The sequence below is a fragment of the Crinia signifera genome, chromosome 1 (genome assembly GCF_055691185.1).
Source record: "Crinia signifera chromosome 1, ASM5569118v1, whole genome shotgun sequence".
NCBI lineage: Eukaryota > Metazoa > Chordata > Amphibia > Anura > Myobatrachidae > Crinia > Crinia signifera.
In genome coordinates this window covers 414769100-414790638 of record NC_139217.1, presented here as the reverse complement: position 1 = coordinate 414790638, position 21539 = coordinate 414769100, and the positions used below count along the sequence as shown (strand labels likewise).

The 21539-nt window shown below is 41.6% G+C and overlaps 1 protein-coding gene across 9 annotated transcripts in view; it reads right to left on the bottom strand.

Moving 5' to 3' along the window:
* Window positions 1-10779: 10779 nt before the first annotated feature.
* MEF2C (myocyte enhancer factor 2C) overlaps window positions 10780-21539 on the bottom strand; it is a 194159-nt gene continuing 183399 nt past the window's right edge. For 7 of the 9 annotated variants that reach the window (XM_083151815.1, XM_083151807.1, XM_083151810.1 and 4 more), the window contains 3 exons: window positions 21165-21294; window positions 19419-19557; window positions 10780-15873 (listed from right to left, as the gene is read on the bottom strand). In XM_083151815.1, the coding sequence (XP_083007941.1) occupies window positions 15552-15873; window positions 19419-19557; window positions 21165-21294 (591 nt within the window). In that variant the 3' untranslated portion in view covers window positions 10780-15551. The remainder of the gene's footprint in view (window positions 15874-19418; window positions 19558-21164; window positions 21295-21539) is intronic. The other 2 variants (XM_083151813.1, XM_083151814.1) reach the window with 1 other exon arrangement.

Here is a 21539-nt window from a genome sequence, read left to right as displayed (position 1 = left end):
CTGTCTTCGTGGCCTCCGGGCCAGTCTCCACAGCCTCCGGGCCAGTCTCCACAGCCTCCGGGCCAGTCTCCACAGCCTCCGGGCCTACCTCCGTGGTCTCCGGGTCCGCTTCCTTGTCCTCCGGGCCTTCCTCCGTGGCCTCCGGGCCTGTCTCCATTGCCTCCATGGTCTCCAGGTGTGCATCCGTTGCCTCCGGGCCTGTCTCCATTACCTCTGCGGTCTCCAGGTGTGCTTCCATGACCCCTGGGCCTAAACATGTCAGCCAAGAAAAAATTTCGAGAGTACCGATGCCTACTGTACTGGACATCCATAAGGCTTCAGCAGTGCCGCAAGTTCAAGAGACGTCCATTGTGTCTAAGGTCCCACCAGGGTTGGCTAGTACACAAAAGCCAGCTGAAGAGTCTTCTGAAGATATTTGTTTTGATGGGAACCTTGCCCATTACCAGGCTTTAGCGGATCACTACTTAGATGCCATGAATCATGATCCATCTTCCAGTGTCAATATGGCAAATATTGTAAGATTTATGATCTTATCCTTCCGGGGAGAAGCACTAAAATGGGTCAATCCACTTGTTGAAGCCAATGATCCTCGACTGCAAGATCTGATATCATTCTCCAGGGCTGTGATCGAGAAATTTGAATCTAAGACTCCTTCATCCTCCCTGGCTAAAAGTCTGCCCATGCCTCTTCAAAACCATGGGTCATCTAGACGGCATACCGAGAGTACTAGAGCTTCTGCAAAAATTTTTTTGCCAAGATCTGAATCGAAGAACTCAATAGTTAGGGGCATCCGTGTCGGCTCTTTAGCACTTCATGGTCTCAAAGAATCATCCGCTAAAAAATCTTTGATTTGCACCCCAGAACTAGACTCCAACTCAGATTATGATTCTGAACACGATGCTGCTCCTTTTTTAGGTGGTCTAGTGTTGGCCAGAGCCCACTTTGAAGAGCCAGAGGCGTCACCAGCCTTGAAGGGATCTAAGTGTTCTTCTAAGAAAAAGAAGAAGCACCACAGGCGACCTTGAAAGTATCCATGTGGGGTGTTCGGAGCCCACCCCTAGAGGTGAGGGTAATGTCACAACATTCAGTTATTGTATTGTTTCTTACCTGGTTTGTGGCTTCTCCTGTCTGTTCAGCCTGCTCCATGCTGCAAGGAAAGTCTGTGTGGCCTGAGCTTTGCTAATTACAGCACCTGGAGGAGTCCTTGCTGCTGACAGCTCTGTATAGTTGAACTGTGCTGTGAGATCTGAGCTCAGCTAATTAGTTACACCTGGGTAACTCTCCTGCAGGAGAGTTCAGTGTAAACTGAGCATGCTCAGCCCATTGATTAGTTCACCTGTGGGTTTTTCTGTGCTTCCTATAAAGGGCAGCCTCTGGGAGACAGAAGCTGCCAGAGTATAGGTTCACACCAGCTCCAGCGTCCTTGTGCTTAGTATATTACCAGTTTCCTGATTACCATATTTGACCCCGGCTTATTTCCTGACTATTCTCCTGCCTGATCCTTTGGTACCGTGTCCAGTGACTCTGTGTATGACCCAGCTTGCCGTTTGACTATTCTTCAGCCTTATCCCAGTGTACCGCGAACTGTGCTTCCAGTGTATGACCCGGCCTGTCCTTGGATACTCCTTTGCCTTTCCCTTGTGTTCCTACTTGCCCGCACTGATACCAACTCGGCTAGACGACCACGCTTCCATATTTCACAAGCTACCGCCACTCATACGGGGAACCTGACCAGGGGGCCGCGACCGACGTGTCGGGTGCCGCAGAAGCCCATATCCCGCTTGGAGGGGTCACTGGCAGAAAACCCCCGGCACGGTTAGACTCCGCGCCCCTGTGTCAGGTCTAGCCAATCCCCGAGTGGTAGTGCACCCCAAGTTTGTGACAGGGAGGACCGATAGATGCGGCCGTCCTGGGGCCCCCACAAATTAAGGGCTCCCACATACTCAGAGCCTACTGAGGGGGACCCAGTCACTACAGATCATTTAGAGATTGATGCTCTTTCGGCTCCCCTGCTGCTGTCCTGTGTGGGTTCCGGCTGCTGCTGCACCCGTCAGCGCTTCTAGGGCCTTATTCTAGTTTACTCTTAGAAGCAAATTCCTTCTCAGCTGGACAAAACCATGTGCACTGCAGGGGGCAGATGTAACAGGTGCAGTTGTAATTAGATTTGGTGAGTTATTTTGTTTCTTTGCAGGGAAAATACTGTCTGCTTTATTTTTACACTGCAAAATAGAAAAACCCACCCAAATCTAACTCTCTCTGCACATGTTATATCTGCCCCACCTGCAGTGCACATGGTTTTGTCCATTTGAGAAGGAATTTGCCTCTAAGAGTATACTTTTCTACCTGACCCTCTCCATGCGGGAGAAAATGCTCTGTTTCTGGACTGTATGATTGCCATCACCTGTGGGGAGCTAGGTAAAGGTGTTTCACCACAGGTGATGGCAATCAGACATTACCAGGGAGTCCTGGAGCAGAGCATTTTCTCCAGCATGGAGAGGGTCAGGTAGGCAAGTATGTCTAAGAGTGAACTAGAATAAGGCCCTTAGTGTCGGCAGCTGCTGGTGTTATAAGTAAGCAGAGCTTCTACTGTTGGCAGCTGTGGGTGTTATGTGTAAGCAGTGCTTCTAGTGTCGGCAACCATGGGAGTAATGCAGCGCTTCTTCTGTCATCAATCATAGGCGTAATGCAACACTTCTAGTGTCGGCAACCATGGATAGAATGTAGCTCTCTAGTGACAGCAACCATGGGCATAATGTAGCGCTGGTAATACACATTTTTTAAGACAGGACCATGCACAGATGGTCTGGTCTGCATGTGTGGTGATTTTTAGTAACAATTTCTCATTTTCATTTAAACTGCGATTTATATACTTTATAATGGGAAAACATCTCGATGCGAGTTCCGGCTGTACTAAAAATCGCACCTTCAGAATGTTAGATTTCGTGGCAAAATCCGCGGTTTTTGGCATTTTTCACAACTCATTAAATATGCGATTTCAGAAAATCGTGCAATTTCGGCTGTTTTTGGTGAAAAAATCACACAAATCACATTTTCGCATCTCATTAAATTTCACCCATAGTATGTAATGGGCATCACGTGTGGCCTTATGATTACGGCACGTGGCTTTATGTGTAATTACAAAGTTCGCTAATATGTGCAATGGGCATTACGGTGTGTGGTATAATGTTAGGCCGTGCCCCCTTTTTGCTGTGCAAAGGGGGGGGGGTATGCAAAACATGCCCTTGCTCCGGGCACTGTGGCACCTAGCTACACCACTGGCTTCTAGTGTCGGGCGTAATGCAGCGCTTATTCTTATGTATAAACAACGTTACTGCTGTTGGCAACTGTGGGCATTATGTTTAAGCCACACTTATAGTGTTGCCAAACGTAGGCAAGCAGCGCTACTACTGTCTGCAGCTATGGGTGTTATATATAAACAGTGCTTCTAGTGTTGGCAACCATGGGTGTAATGCAGCGCTTATTCTTTCAGCAATGTAGGCATTATGTATAAACAACGCTACTGCTGTTGGCAACCGTGGGCATTATGTATAAGCAGCGCTACTACTGTCGGCAACAGTGGGTGTTTTGTATAAGCAATGCTACTAATGGACAACTGTGAGCGCTACTACTGTCGGTATTAGGCACCCCCAGTGGGTGAAGGCAACGGCCTTCACCCACTGGGGGGGGGGGGGGGGTGTTGGTCTTTGCCAGCAATTTGACTTGTGGTTGCCCCCACAAAGTCATTGCCCCTTGGCTCCCACCATCCTTGATCTGGCCCCAACACTTTCCTCAGCCATGACCCCAGGACCTTCTTCAGCCCCAGTCCCATCACCATCCTCAGCCACCAGCACCTCATCTTCCTCAGCCACAGCCCCATTATATTATTCAGCCACAGCAACATCCTCAGCCCCCATCACCTTCATGCAAGTAATTTTGCACACATTGTAAACTTGGGCACTCACAGCTTCCGAATAGTCCACAGTTTATTTTTATTGTCTTTTTCTTGGGTTCATTGTATAGTGCACTTACAAATGTAAAGGCATTTTCTAGAGGGCATTTAGTCCTATACCCTGATTACAATTACTGAAGTAACATCTGTAATTGTGGGGCACAGTTTTTTTGGGTAGTTTTTTGTTCAAATTGTGTAAACGAAAGGAAAATTTTTGCACTGGAAATGATACACTGCAAAGCCATCCGTATTCTCCTACAGATCTCTACTAAACAGATTTCATATAGCTGTACTGTTGTGGACAGTCATATGGCCGTACATAGCAATGACTCCACTGATGCTTCAGTTGTCCTTAAATAACTCTGCTTGGACACAGGCTCGATGTGTGCTAGACGAAGTCAGATTTGGTTTTGATTTTTCAAAACTGCATCATAAATACACTTTATACCAAACTAGCTGGAGAAGGCTAATTCACCTGTTTTTATGCCTGTGGCATCCAGAAATGTATGCCTTGGATTTCAGCCTCAAAACCACAAAATTGGTGCTCTAATACAGTATTTCCTGCCCAACTTATTAGAAGTCCTACAAATGTGGTCAATATGTACGTTATTTTGTCTTGTTTGTTTTTTTCAGGGAAAAAGACAAGTGGAAACATTTTAAAATGATAGTAAAGTCTGGTTCGCTTCAGAGGTGGATGCGATGCTAGTGTTGTCGCAGTTAAGCATTTTTGGTCTGCTCATGCTTCAGGGTCACAAAGGGAGTTATTCTAGTTAATTCTTTCTGACAAAATCCTTCTTAGATGGACAAAACCATGTGCACTGCAGGTGGGGCAGATGTTACTTGTGCAGAGAGAATTAGATTTGGGTGGGGTTTTTCTTCAAAGTGAGATCTATATTGAAGTGTAAAATCATGCAGTCAGTATTTTCCCTGCACAGAAACAAAATAACTCACCCAAATCTAATTCTCTCTGCACATGTTACATCTGCCCCCCTGCAGTGCACATGGTTTTGTCCATCTAAGAAGGATTTTGTCAGAAAGAATGAACTAGAATAAACCCCACAGTGTACATGTGCAGTCACTGATTAGCAGTAACCCTACAATTCTGGGGCACTTTAAGAGAGGACGAGGCCAGTGTGCAGCCTCCTCCATGTGGGCTCCCTCCTCTCTACTGGCAGCCGCACAGCCCAGAGCAATAGAGTTTGAGCACTAGAGCGCTCAGTCTGTATTGCACATGCACAATGCTCTGAAAAAATGGCCATTTTCCAACCGATTCCGGCAGTGCTGCTGCCTTCAACACGGGACTCCGGACGGTATTAAAAAATGGGTGCAGGGTGTGTGGTATGGGCCCCCCTGGGACTCAGGGGCCTATATGCTCTGCGCATATTGCACCCATTATAAATATGCCACTGCTACAATTCTAGGGGCTGATAAGCAGGAGTGGGTGGTGGCACAGCCTGTAACCAGGCATTGAATGCTATAAGCATGCTGATTGGTGGATTTCTGAAGCAATCCAGCAATCAGAATACTGACAACCATTCACTTTAAGGAAGCATATGGAGGGTTGACAGGACCGCAGGAGGAGCATACTATGGAGGAAATTTAATAGGATGAGAGATTCAGAAAGTGAGAGATTTGGTAAAAAATCTCCAGTTTTTTTTTAAAGCGGCAGTCATTTACACTGCAAAACCAGTTTGATTTTGCAGTGTAAATAATTGCCGCTTTAAAAAAAAAAACCTGGAGATTTCTCACCAAATCTCTCACTTTCTGAATCTCGCATCCTATAATGTTTAACTGGTTCATGTGAAAAGGTGTGTAGGGGCCCCAGTGCAGTGCAGTGTAGGGGCCTACAATGTTGTTAAGATGGCCCTGGTGGAAATGTTAATTATAGCATCCAATCAGATTCTTCTTATCATTTATCTAGTTCCTTCTAGAAGATAATACTGTAGCTAAAATCTGGCTGCTATGGTCTACATGACCATTAATATAAACCCACACTTTTCAAATAAAGTATAGTTACAGTGGATATGCTGGAGACCATGGGACTAATAGGGCCCTACACACATGCCGATGTGTGTAGGCTTTCTAGCTATGCTACGTCGGCTGAGCACCCAGCGCTATTGCTCAGCGCACAGCACTGACAGCCCACACACAGCGCGAGCTGTCAGTGCTGTGTGCTGAACGAGCTGAAAGCGTCTGTGTTCTTCAGTGAGAGAACACTGGCTAATATTGATGGACACTGTTCATTCTTCATTCTACCAGCGATAGCGACGCGCAGGGCCGCACACCGCTATCGCTAGCCCCTAAACACACACACAGCGATGTAGGGTCATTTTCTAAGCAATCTAGTCAGATTGCGTAGAAAATGGCTGAAAATCACTCATTGTGTAGGCCCTATAAGTCAAACACCATGTTCATGGAGCACACAGGTGGCTGATGTATTTAGTTTGTGTAAGAAGCGTGTATCCTGATTTCTAGCACACCGTGGAATTCCATGGGCGTTCCTAGGAGGTGACAGGTGAGCTAAGCAGATGCTGGCCTGTTACCCATAGCAACACACACAGAAGTCTATTGTCAGATGGAGAAACTGCAGCTGCCACATTTCAAGTGCAAGTATCAATAGTGCATCCAATGGTGCAACACGGTGTCAAACTCACCATGTGAATGTAGTGGGGCTAGCCATTACACAGCCTAGGCTTGTTTATAAAGAAATAAATATTTCATGTATGCATGAACACGTACCAGATGGATAACAGCAATGAACTGTTGTGGATGCATCACAATCCTGGGAATACAGTATAATGTAACATAAGCTTGCAATGGTGATTCTGTCTATGTAGTGTATTCCACAATAAGGTACAATGCATGTTATGGGGGATGAGAACTGAATTAAGTCTGCTAATGGTGAAATACATCGCCCTTAACACTTGGATGATATATTTTGGTTAGTGAAGGACTAAAATGGAATTCCAATGAGGCCGCCTTGTCTTGCTTTTAAAAGACAATACAGGATCAAATAAAGATGTTAGGCCTAATTCAGGGTTGTACGAAAGGCCAATATTTATGGAGATGGGTGATTGTTGCATACATTCCAAGGTACCTTAGGCAGAGTCTTAACCGTCTCAGGCATACTGTACACACAAAATATTAGACACATAGAATTTGACAGCAGATAAATACAGTACCACTTGGCCCATCTAGTCTGTCCCTTTTTAAACATTTTACCCAAACCATATTTGATCCTTATTTCAAGGATATCAATATGCCTATCCCAAGCATGTTTATTTTTTTTCTACTGTATTTGCCTCTTCCACCTCTGATGGGAGGCTATTCCACTTATCTACTACTCTTTCTGTGAAGTAATTTTTCCTCAAATTTCCCCTGAATCTTCCTCCCTCTAGTTTCAGTGCATGTCCTCGTGTTCTGCTGCTCCTCTTCCTGTAAAGAATGTCTCCCACCTGTACCTTGTTAAAACCCTTGACATATTTGAAAGTTTATATCATGTACTACCTTTCCCTTCTCTGCTCTAAACTATACATATTAAGTTATTTTAGTCTTTCCTGGTACATTTTGTGATGTAGGCCATGCACCATTTTAGTTACCTTTCTTTGTAGTCTCTAATGTATTTATATCCTTCTGGAGATATGGCCTCCAGAACTGAACACAATACTCTAGATGAGGTCGTACCAATGACCTATACAGTGGCATTATTACTTCTTTCTTTCTACTGCTGATACCTCTCCCTATGCAACCAAGCATCTGACTTGCCTTCTTCATTGCTTTGTTACATTGCCTACCTGGACTGCCTTTAAGTCCCCTGAAATAGTGACCCCTAGATCCCTCTCTTCCTCAGTAGTTTCCATTATAGTGCTATTTATACTATATGTAGTCTTTGGATTTTTGCGACCCAAATGCATGATTTAACATTTTTCGGCATTACACATTCGTTGCCACGCCCTTGACCATTCCTCTACTCCAGGGGTGTCCTTTTTGTGACGAGGGCCAGTTATGGTGAGGTGAAAATGTTTGGGGCCGACCAGTCCCCCACTCTGCCCCCATTCACTTTATGTTCCCCAGCCTGCCCCTTCATTGTATATTCCCTAGACTGCCCCCCACTTCTCTATATTTCCTCCAGCCTGCCCCCATTCACTGTATATTCCCCTGCCTGACCATCCTTCTCTGTATGTCCCCCAGCCTGCTCCTCCTTCACTGTATGTCCACCATTCACTGTATGTTCCCCACTCTGCACCCATTTACTCTGTCACCCAGCCGGTCCCCCCTTCTCTGAATGTCCATTCACTGTGTTCCAAAGCCTGACCCTCCATTCACTGTATGTCCCAAAGCCTGACCCTCCTTCACTGTATGTCCCCCAATCTGCCCCCATTCACTGTATGACTCCCATTCACTATGTCCCCTACTCTGCCCCCATTCCCTCTATGTCCCACAGCCTGCCCCCCCTCTCTGAATGTCCATCACTGCTTCCATTCACTGTATGTCCATTAGCCTGACCCTCCTTCCCTGTATGTCCCCCACTCTGCCCCCATTGACTGTATGTCCCTCTGCCTGCCCCCTCCGTTCTCTGTATGTTTCCCAGCCCCTTGTGTGAGCCAGAGGACCGAGAGGCAAAGCAGGAACTGCAAGGACAGGAGATGCTTGGACTCCCGCTGCCGCCCTCCACCACTCGGGAGGTTACGGAAGCAAGCTTCCCCCTTGCTGCACCCTCCCCACACACTGCTGTCACTGTGATTGCGGAGAAGGGGGATATACGATTGTAGCAGAAGGGGGTTGGACGCATACTCACCTGAAAGACGCCAAACACATCTCACTGTGGCGGCCGGCACCTCCTCACTGCTGCAGACAGCAAGGTAAAGGCATGCACGCCGGGGCCCCACCTTTGGGTCTGTGTGTCCCCCATCTGATGCTCCACCTGCTTCTGGCTGGAGGTTGTGGGCCGCTTGAAATAACAGCGCGGGCCACAATTGGCCCCCGGGCCTGACTTTGGACATGCCTGCTCTAATCTACCTAGATCATCATATCGTAACAGTGTCTCATTTGCTAAGGCCATTCTGCACTGGGTTACTCCAGGAACCAATTATCAAAGGATCAGCAACCATGTTGCACAGTTGCTTGGATCTACGAAGCCGCCGGTGAGCATCTCATTACATTTCCAAGCCTCTGTGACATTTGCATATTTTATCACATCCGCTGGAAACGGATCGCAATTGCGAATGTATTAGCATACATATATCTCTGAATGGCCAGTGTCCTTGCAACTCAGCGCGGCTTGAGGCAGCAATGAACAGGTCTTGGAAAGTGTTGGCAATATATTATCTTCCTGGTATTGCTAGGACACTATTGGGGACCTTAAATGGGGAGATAGTTAACTCACGTACTTTGGCAAACATGTTAGACTTCTTGATGTCTTCTTGATGCAAAGTTGTTGGAATGACTAAGTGACAGCCGAAACAGAGCACCTGATGTACTGACTCATATAGCAGCTCATGAGTGGCTGGCCACAGCACTCAGCGAATCGGAATTCAGCATCCATCAGTGCAATCGAGCCTAACACTTCTTTTGACTATCCCTTTTTCATTAGGATTCTTCAGCACCTTTTTACAGCACATGTGATGTCAGGGACACAGCAACCAGCTGGAAAGTCGTAATCAATTTGACAGTCCCAGAAATGTCTCGGGTAAATGAGGATATTTATATCCTCACACACAATGTGTCTGAACAATGTTAATCTTTAAAAACAAATCTAAACTAATATTTATTACAGCTGTAACAATCAGATCATAGAAAGATTCCAATCAGTTCAATGCAGTATGTGATAAAGAATTAACAATCTTTAAGGTACTGTACGTAGGGGGCCATTCTGATTTGTTCGGTCCCTGACGTATTCGTACCGGGGACGGATGTTTAAGCTCTGCGCATGAGCATATTCGCATATGCGCATGTGCAGGGCTGCTTTGTGGCTGCCTTTGGTGACTAGCATAGTTGCAGAGAGAGAGAGAGAGAGGCTGTATTGAGGCATACAGGGGGCATTCGCATGGGGGCGCCCAGAGTTCCCTGGGCATACCCATGAAAACTCTGGGTGCACCCAGGAAACAATTAGGCATCCTCCTGCGAATCCAGATGGGCAGCTGCCTGCCATGGGCATCAGCCACCTGCCCCGTCGGACCGGACGGCGCAAACATAGGTCAGTTAAGACTGACTTATATTTGTGAACAGGGGAAAAGTAATTCAAATGATTTCGCCCCCATACACACCCTTGTTAATGCAAAACATCCATTTGCAATGTGCCGGGAATGTACGCTTAGCGACATTAGTTGACTCGCTATGCAGCGAATTTACACTGCTTAGCGAGTCAACCAGAATCAGGCACTTAATGCCTCCCACTCGGATTCTATTACAGTACCATAAACTTATGAAATAAATTAACCATTCAGATTTCACTGGATGCTTGTTTTTCTGCCCTAAGTACCTTAGTTCCATTTCTATTTACTAATGGGTCAAACCAGACATAATGGGTGCACCAACAGAACATTGACATGTACTGACAAATTATTAAGAAAGATGGCATAACACACGCATGGCTTTATTAATCAATAATACAGCATCTAGCAGAGAGAACACATATCAGTTTTACTCTTCAAATGAAAGCTTTATACAGTGCCTCCCATAAGTATGTTGTCAGTGTTTTATTCCTGAAATGTTTTGCCTAAATGATTATTGGTGTGTGACATATGAAGAGTCAAACAAATGTTATGCAGATGATATTCTCCAAGGTGATCTCAAAAACCTATCCATAAAAAATGCACTAGAGACAACAGTTCACTATGAAAGACAAAGTAATTTTACTTATTTATCAGCAAAATACAAATTATACCTTGACACCAGCAGGAAAAATGTCTTCAATTTTTCCACATATGATCACTACAGACAGCTGAATAAGGTCCCTTAAGATATACAGATGTGTATAACTTAGTTATTTAACATCTTGCCATCTGGGGCGACAAAGTCCCGCTTATGCCGCTGTGAGACAGTTTTTTCAATGATAAGAAACGTTTGATTTTCCTCTTTTACAAACTTTCCATTTAATACACTAAAAGAAATAAACTAAAACATAAAACTAAAATTTGACATAAAACCAACTAAAGAAATGCAAGCGAGAACAAATTCACATGTAAAAGGTCATTGAGAGCTGTTTGTCAGGAATGGATTATTATTGAAAAAACAATGGATATTTTATTGTTTATTTAAAGTGTTCATTTCTGATATTGCATTATTCCAGAAATCTTGGATTGGTTCACATCTTTGGTTTAAATAGGGGTAAATTACTATCTGGAGCAACCTAAGGACAGGTCTGGCATAAAATATTGCACTTGTTAAATCCAGTCACCCGTGGCATAGTCAGTATAACATATTGTAACATTTATGACTCATGAAATTATAGTATTTGAATGGAAGTTGGTTGGTCGATACCAGGTGGTCGCCAGTTAAATGTTGACAGTTAAATGGTTGACATGGACTCAAATTGACAAGGTGAAAAGGTCAACATGTAAATAATCAACAAAGAAAAGGTCAAGACATGGTTTTCATGATTTCTAGGGTTAAGCAATTGGGGTAGGTATAGGGTTAGGCTGCCAGAGGTGGTTAGGCATTTGGTGAAGTGTTAAGTTTATGCTGCAAAAGGGGACATTAGGGTTAGACATCAGGGGAAGGGTTAGGGATAGACTGCAGAAGGTGATGGTTAGGGTTATGCACCAGGGGAGAGGGTTAGGGGTTGGCTGTGGAAGGAAATGGTTAGGTTTAAGCTGCAGAGGCAGGGCTAGAGATTGGCTGTGGAAGAGAACAGTTAGGGCTAGGGTTTGGCCGTGGAAGGGATTGGTTAGGCAGGAAGGGAAGGGTTAGGTATTGGCGCTATAGTAGGTTTAGGTTTAGTAATAAAATAATAAAAAAAAAGTGACAAACATTTCACTGTTGACCATTTGCACATCGATCTTTTGGGCCATATTGACCTTTTGATGCTGTCAGCCTATTAACTGTCAACCATTTGACTTTCAAACTATTGACCACACCCAAAATGAAAAGATATGATAGAGATAGATCTCCCCAATTAAAATCTGGAAAAATGTATCAGGGCTCAGAACACTGGGATCACTTATTTTTGTTCAGTCTTATCATTGAACAACCAAATCTGTAAAATATGGAAACACCCACAGATTTGGCTGGTCACTGATCAAGTTTGCCAATCATATTAATGTGCTATCTGGCAAGATTAGTAAAGTTAAATCCTGGCAAGAACCTATGAAAAGGAGTGCAGGTTACTTAAAAATACTACCAGTATGTAATCTGGTTACTCTAATTACTGGACAATCCAATCTATCAAATATGATCACTCAGCCAAAGATTTGGTTGTTTGGTGATCAAATTTACCAGCCATATAAAAACTTGATGGCAATCTTAGGAAACAAGAATTTACATAGTGGCAACTTACTATCAAGAAGAGTGCACTGTATCAACATAGGATTGGTGGACAATTCTTAAGCATGGCAGGTGGTCAATTACTAAGCGTAGCAAAGGTGGTCTAATAGTGGCTCAGGAAAATCTACCCATTACTGATAAGATAGCTATTTGTAAAATTTGGCAGATCACTGATGAACTCCCTTTTAAATGAAAAGAAATGTATACATTGTACTCTGATTCCATCCACAAAAAACCATTGGCTGAAGAAAACTATTATCATTTCAAAATATTATAGAAAATGAGCTTCAAATTATGTGGACCATATTTTAGGAGTTAATCAAATACGCCTCTGTTCGGCCACAAAATATTCTCATAAATGACCTAATTCGAAATGTCTCGACTAAACAGCAAACGTGAAATACTGTTATAAAAACAAATATTCTAACAGTACTATATTAAAACCCTTCTGGGTTACAAAAAAAAAGAAAAATTGAACACTGTGAAAGGGAAGACGTCACAGGAGATGGCACTGTCAGAACAAATGAAGAACTCTGGGTTTAGGCAACAGCCTTTATTCAGGTTCAAGTGGCTTGTTAAAAAAAAAAAATAACGGAAAGAATACATAGAATTTTAAGTTCCTGAAACACATGGTAAGAACAAGACACATCAGAATTCTTAAATCCATGTTAGAGGTGGGAATAAAAGGCAAACAAAAAACACATAAGATATTAGAATTTTACATTTTGTTTAATAATGGTTATGATTTGTCGCTCCTTATTACAGTTTGCCGTAAAGTGATACGTCACTTACAGTTATTACTTTGTTAGAACAACAGAACATTTTCATGCTAATCTGTGTGCTTTGGGAGTGTTTCATTTCGAAAGATAACTACAAAATGAGTTTAGATGTCAGGTTCTAAAGTGTAAATATTAATTTTACATATAATTAAAAAATAATATGCCACTTGGGTTATTTAAATTGTTTAATAAGAATGCTGCCTATGTTTTTCTTTTGTGTTGTTATATAGGATACGTTTAAATGTTCAATGTTAATACCCCCTGAGGCTCTGCCCCAAAAACACTTTAAATACAAAGGAATTGCAATAAAAGCAAATGAAGAGCTTTGCCAAGCCAAAGGTTGACAAGGTACAGTTCAGATAGTTAAAAAAATTATACTTTCGAGAAAGTGACAAAGTTGTGCTTTTATCTAATAAACGAGATCACCATTATGCTTTTACACCACAAGTAGGTAACCTAAGTTTCTACAGCTGTTTGGATCTACAAGTCCCGACATGCCTCTAGCTGACAGGGTTTGCTATAGCGCTTATGTCCTTAATGGCTTTAGAGCTACACGTCGCCTGGGAATTTTTGACACCATCCGAGTCTCAGAAACGGAGGGCCGACTATCATTCGTTTATTCTAAACTCTATTCCAATGCTTTTTTTGTATTTGTATCTATTATGCAAAGCTCTGCTAAAATTGCATTTACATTCTAGAATCTGCTGGTTACGTGACTACCAATATTTTGCACTCGTTAAAATGACAAACTTGCTTAACTAGAGTTTGCTGTATGCGTTGCTTCGAAAAAGTTGCTAGGTAAATTTTAAATATGGCTATTTATCTGGTTTTTTTTGTTTGTTTTTTGTTTATCATTACCTAGAAAGAACTCTTCAAAAAGGCAAATTACTGCTAACAATGCTTGTAAACTTGGTGGGTTATATATTTGCATATTTTGGAGACAACTTAAAAGATTGTTTATAACAGTTTACAAGTTATTTAGTTTCAGTGGGAAATGGATGTGAATTTCTTTTTGGTGACGTGTTACTGTACATTCTAACCAAAATCTGTTATAAAATACACTTGGCCTAAGTTTTTGATTTATGTACAATGCATGGCAGATCACCCAACTGGTTGAAAACAAAGGTTAATTAAAACATTTAACCTTGGTGGGTGTTTTAATGATTTCACTGAAAAATGGACCTGCAGAATGAATGCAGTTTTACAAAACAGCTACCCCTATACAGTACGCTGCCAAACAAATATTAATTGTTCCCTCCCCACTATTAAATAACAAAAAAAATGCTAGTTCAATGTTTATTTTATATTAGAATGCTGTACACAAGCATATTAATTTCACAGATTTTTTTTTCTTAAAGATATTATCTCATATAATTAGAAATACACATTTCAAAAACAAAAAAAAACTTCTACAAAGAGAAAACAGTTAATTAGTTTAGCAAAAGCGTGGAGTTCTTCAAGGTCCGAGGCGATATTTTTTTCATTTTCTTTTTTACAAAAAAAAAAAACTTCAGGTATTTTATTTTTTTTTAACTTTTCAGGACTGTAAAATATCAGCGAAGCTATCAAGGAAAAAAAAAAAACATTTTGGCTTAAGTTACCTACAAAAAGCCACAAATGTCTTGCAAACTTCATTTAACCTTTTTATATGAAAATAAGCAAAATGTAATTTACATAATTTATATTTCTATATATTAAGTGATGTATACCCAGAAATGAACAGCAAAATATGTAAACTATCAGAAACGCCATTTAGTATGGCCCTACATTGGTTGAAATAAGTGCCATATATTGGTTTCTTAGTATGTTGGTGTCTTTGAGTAGTTTACATTGATTAGGCGGCCCAGCCAATCTACAGTTATTCATTTGCCACCCGGTGCGCGGTGCTGGGTCGGTCGAAACCTCTGTACATTTTACCATATGTTGCATAACAGCTACTTTCTCTCGTGGAAAAGATTTGCCAATTCTGGCAAACGGTTCCTTTATTTTGTCTATTTACATGTAAATAACGTTGAACCTGCAACATAACAACTATCTATTGTGACAGACATTTTTTCAAAGGGAGCACAACAGTGAAAAAGAAGTTAGCTTCAAAATCTATTTTGTACAAGTTTTCTGTCGATAGCTTAAGTGCTAAGCTTGTTCTTTCAGCAGTTTTTACCCCTAAAATGGATCACTGAGGCATTTAAAAGTACTTTTACAAAACAGAGTACCTGACTTTATTTTTTTATACCCCCACACACGGCACATATAATGTATATCGACCCTCCCTCCCTGCCCAATTCCCATTAAGGTATAACACACACACTGCAAAAAAATTCTAATATATAAGGATTATATCATGTAGCCCATCCTTCAGAAAGCCTCATGCGCTTGACTGAGGGGCTTTCTCTTTCGTCCGGCGAAGGTCTGGTGAGTCCAATGGGGGAGTGGAAATCGTTCCGGTGGTCTTCTCGGTCACTTCCGTCATACGAGCTGCTGCAGCTGCTCAGGCTGTCAACAGGAGATCTCCCCGCGTCGTGACGTGTGTGTTGAGGATATCCCGAGGGGGTGGTGGTACGGTCTCTAGGAGGAGAAACAGGTTCTGACTTGATGTGAAGGCTTTGAGTAGAAGGCAGGGAGAGATTTGTACTCTGAGATAAGTGAGTGCTAGTGCAAGCTCTGTAGGAGGAAAGGAAACGCAGTTACAGTATGAGGAGGTTTAAACCACCTCTAAACTCACTAATGCTCACAAAACAGGACAAAAGGGGTTGATGTATCCAGCAGTGAAAAGACTGGAGAAGTGGACCAACCAATCGCAGCTTCCAGGTAGCATCTATCAAGTGCATACTATAAAATGATAGGCTAAAGCTTATTGGTTGCTATGGGAAACTTCTCAACTGATCCACGTCTCCTCTTTTCTCTGCTTGTTACATCAGCCTTAATGTAAGCAGGAGGACTAATGCTGTCATCAGCAATATGGCGCTAAGTGTATATTGTAAATATGGAGCTATACAAAGCTTGCTTTTCATTAAGAAAATTGTGTCCATGTAGGAGTAGCATTAAGGTGGAACTAGTAATACATACATTTTATATTAGCTTTAAAATAAAAGTTGCATTCAACTTTAAATATAACTGCTATCAGGAATACAGTACATCAGTGGTTCTCAACCTAGGTCCTCAACTACCCCCAAAAGTTCACGTTTTCCAGGTCACCTTGCGGTTCTGTGTGGAGACCTGGAAAACGTGCACTGTTGGGAGTACTTGTGGACCGAGTTTGAGAACCACTGCAGTACATCAGATGTACTCTTTGTAATTCTGCTTGGTCATCTGCAATAAATGTGGAGTAGCATTTAGAGCTTAGATCATTTAGGTAAGACAGCTCATTGGGAAGAGCACGCTATTCATTTAAACATACTACATGTCTTTTTTAAAGGCATAAACAGATTTGTGGCTGATCAAAAGTCGTATTCCCCATTGATCATTTATAGCAAGTTGGCATAGTGCAGCAATATGCAAAACCTCTATGGCTCGACAGGGAAGCAGGCGTTAGCAATCACTAAGTATTGTTACTATTAGAATGGATTCCTTCGTCATATGTACTAAAATTGCGTGCAAAAGCAATTATTTCAGTCAGTCCCAATGCGTTTTGTTTTAAATGCTAGGTACAATTACGTCTATGTTTCTAATCTGTATACTGTGTATACTAAGATTTATTGAATGTCATTATTGCAAATATAAGAACATTATGACCATGCATTACAGTCTTGTCCCATAACTGTGTTGGAGCAATGCTTCTCAAATCCACATGGACATGACAGAGTCACAAGCAAAATAATTAGCATCACCTGTGTATCTTTTATGAGTCAATAAATAATCTACCTATTTTCAGCTGGCAAATATGGAAAACATGTAGCGGAATGTATATAAATAAATATGGGAAATGATGCCCTAATATGTATCTCATGTAATATAGATAAATATGTCTGCCTACCACACAGCTTTCATGGAAAGCATATTCATATATCGGCAATTGTGTAACTGTAGCAGTATTATTAATGAGCTGCAAATGTTTAATTAATTGTAGGCAGTCAAACAATGTCCATAATCCCTGAAGCTATAGGTGTTTATATTAGTATAATATCATTTTTATTGTCTACGTAAAATCAGACTGATGGAAAATATTTTATCTAAAAGTGCCACCTGCTGGCAAACACTGCAGTTTACATGTTACACTGGATAACAAACAGTACATTTATTATATATATTAAGCATTTTTATCATACTCCACTAACACAATTTGAAACAATAATTTACAGTCAGTGTCAGTTTATTCTGCGATAAAATGTTAGTTGGAACATCTGTTCCCTGCAGATTAAAACTGATATAAAATATATAAGCTAATGACTCTGTTTCACTTTATAATATGTATGTAGCCCAAATAAATAGTGGCATTTATCAGTCCTTTGGGAATGTAATAAAACAATTAAATAAAAGTTAAATTTAAAAGTAAAATCATTTTTAATTAAAAATACTCGGTAGAGGTGTTGGGGCTGTGGGTACAATGGGGCAGATGTATTAAGCTTTAACAAGAGATAAATTCAAGTGTGATAAGGAGATATAAACATCCAGCCAATCACCTGCCAGCTGCCGTGATACAGGCTGTGTTGGAAAAAAGTCAGTAAGGAGGTGATTGGCTGGACATTTATCTCTCCTTATCACCCTTGGATTTATCTCTTGTTAAGGCTTCATACATCTGCCCCAATAATCCTAGAAGACAGGATAGATAACTAAATATGTAGTTTTATATGCTGAGTCATCTGGAAAATGAACCAACATCACTTTACAGCGGTCCTGCCTCTATAATTAGCAGCGAGAAACAAGCAATTTGGAAATGATATGGATGCAGCCATTTTTTTTGACAATAGCTTTAAATGATTAAGGTTCTAAGTATTTAAGCTAAGCTAATTGCCGGAAGATATATAAGTGCTGGCTAGAAAAATGACAAAGAGTACAGCAAAGTCATTACAGTATATATGCATTGTCCTCATGCAACATGCGATTGTGAACCACTTTAGAATGTTGCTCGGTGCAAGTCTTTTATCTACAGTACGATGGTATACTAAACAATACTGACGTGATTGGATGGTTGTCAAATTCTGTTTAGAAAGAATACACTCACATTCACGCATTGTAAGGAAATTATGGGGAAAGTTGTTTTTTAAAGCGGCAATCATTTAAACTGCAAAACCAGCTTGATTTAGCAGTGTAAATGATTGCCGCTTTAATACAAACTTGAAAATTCTTACCAAATCTCTCACTTTCTGAATCTCTCATCCTATTAAATTGCACCCAATGTGTCTATCTCTTTTAGTTTACAGAGGGGTTCCATCATTTTGGGAAATAGGGGGCATTTTTAGTAGTTAATTTTACATTTATTTTTCTAAGTGGGCATATAGGCAATATTGTATTTATTTTTCATTTTGAAACATTAGATTTTTTTGTAGTCTGGATAGTTTGTGATAAATTGGAAGGATCAACCATTTGCCAGCATTTATAAACTCAATCTCGATGATGATGCTCCAAGCACTGCCTCCTCCACTGATTATCCTAGCACTACCTCCTCCATCAGTGTGAACAGTGTCGACCGACCCGACTAATGTATTCACACCGTACAGCAACCTGACAACGAACCGGTAAGAACCCTGCTTTTTAACTGGATTGTAATGCCGGGTTGCCGCCGGTTTACTGGATCCGGTAAGCACTTTCAAATCACACCTATTGCGGGGTCGAACAACCTGGCATGAACCCGGTAATTAGTGGGTGCGATCTGAAAGGAGTATCATTGTCTGAAAGGTGGAGCAACATTTAGGAATGGTAGGCAATGTTTGCACTATAAGGGATTGGGCTAATTTAACGTGCTATTTAGACAATAGCTATAAACAGAAAACCGAGCTATATTTACAAAGTCGTGGAATATTAACCCATTCATATTTTGCTGGTGTTTTTGCTCAAAAAAATCTGCATCCATAGGAGCCAGCTCTGAAGATATATTGGGAGTGCACAGATGTGGGCTCCCAATATATGTGCTGTCACTATGTGTATGCATGCCAAACGGGCGAAGCGGAGTTTGCAAGCACCCCAATTGTTTTGAAAACTTGGATCACGTGTCTGCAAACGGTTTTATAAATATTCCCAATGATTGTGTACAGAGGGACATAGCTTACCCCAACTGGCTGAGAGCGGATGGAGGCATGTTGTGCAGGTGATGATGATGTTGTTGCCAGCCAGTAACTGAGCCAAGGTGCAGGGCACTGGTGTTAAACCCAGAGAGAGATGACAGGTCTGCACTACTTAAAGAGTATTCTGCAATAAATCACACACAAAGCAGAAACAGTTCAGCATTATCTCCTGGCAACACTTATCATTACATAGACAGAACAGCACTGGTGCAGCGATCCTGAACTTAAATCACAATTATTCATCAAAAGATGACTGCTATGGGCAACCAATCAGCTTCTGTCTATTATTTTCTAGAAGGTGCTAAATAAATAAAAGCGGATTCTGATTGGTTGCCCATAGCAACATCCCGTCGAAAATAGAACTCCCATCTTAGCGAATGTACCCTTACATGTTGTGTGATCAGCTGGTTCCATTAGCATCTGATGCCATATTGCATGATATCGGACAACTTGCCTAATATTGCACCCATAGCTGTGATACCCATTAACTGGAATTGATCAGATGACTATCTACGGTGTTGGTTATTGTGGTTTTCAGGTGACCACTATGGGCCTTTGTCTATGGTCATCTTTTCGTTAAATTAACAGACCTTAATATTGTCCAAATCGGGCTGGGCGCTCATCTAATATACCAACATGTCAACATGTGGGACCTAACCTGGCACTGATTGTTCTGTGTGTCATTATTGGCCATATGTGGGAATGGAACTGGCGGCACTCATGTAAGAGAGACGACAGTGTTTAATTTTTCATTCATTTACCTGCATCAACATTAATCAAAAATTTAATTACATTGTATGTGCACTTTAATTGTATTATAATATAACCTGGTACAGGTCTGATACAAATGTTAAAAAATTAGTCATTAAGCTCCAGAATTGTGGACTGGTCAAATGGGTTGATTTCCTAGAATCCACTGCTTGTTCCTATGCCTTTGTGAGCAACACTGCAGGTAAGAATATTCAGGTATTATTGGGCCAGATGCACTAAGCTTCAAAAGTGATAAAATGGAAAGTGATAAACAGCCAGCCAATCAGCTTCTGCCTGTCATTTTTCAAACACAGTCTGTGACATGGCAGGTAGGAGCTGATTGGCTGGCTGTTTATCACTCTCCATTTTATCACTTTTGACGCTTAGTGCATCTGGCCCACTGTCAGTAGAGCAGCTGAATGTGGAAGCCTGACAGTACATATAACATGCAATACCAACACTCACAGGAATTCATTTAAGGTGGAATATTTCTTGACTCTAATACAAATTTCACACTTACAACCCAGTTCCAACCTGCGACACTGAACACCGGTTTATGCCGGTATATTACCCCTTTCAAATCGTGGACCTAGGTTATTCTCGAGTCATCACCATTCACACCGTGACCCGGGGCTTCCCTCAGTAAGTCTTCGGTCTATTGGTCTATTGGCTACTTAGACTGCCAATTAGCTCCCTTTGTGCATGACTTGAGTCGTTGTGACTCAGGTCGTGCCTTTCACACTGGAGGCTACACAGTGAATAACCCTGGTAGTGACCAAGGTTAAGGCTGTGGCATTTTGGAACTAGGTGGACCCTTTCACACTGAGCCATGACCCAGGTCACCCTGGTTTGCAGTGGGAATGTTCCCCAGGAAGTGTGAAGGGGGTATAATCAATTAAATAATATTATTATTATACTATGTTTGAATAATTGATGTGCATGATATGGCTGAAGATATTGAATTTAGATTATATTACTTACCAGTGCCGTATGTTGTTGAAATTGCTGACGGATATCCTCCCATCCCTTGCCCAGGTAAAGTAGGTGTTGCTACATTAACAACTGGAGTAGCCAATGACTGAGCAGATTGAGAGTTATTTATCCTTTGATTCTGTTGAAAATAGGAAATAGAAAGAAAAGAACATCCCGTTTATTTGTGTGTTTTGCAAGGTGCATAACAATATTCCTTTTTTGTTTCTAAAGAAAAGCACTTCAACATGATACAAATTAATCATTTATCATGTGACTTTCATGAACTCTTCCAACCCTATCATTTACAATCTTTCAAGAGACCAAGTGTTGCCATGGTAACCCATTACATCAGCTTCTCCTAGGCAATTGAACTTGCCACAAGTA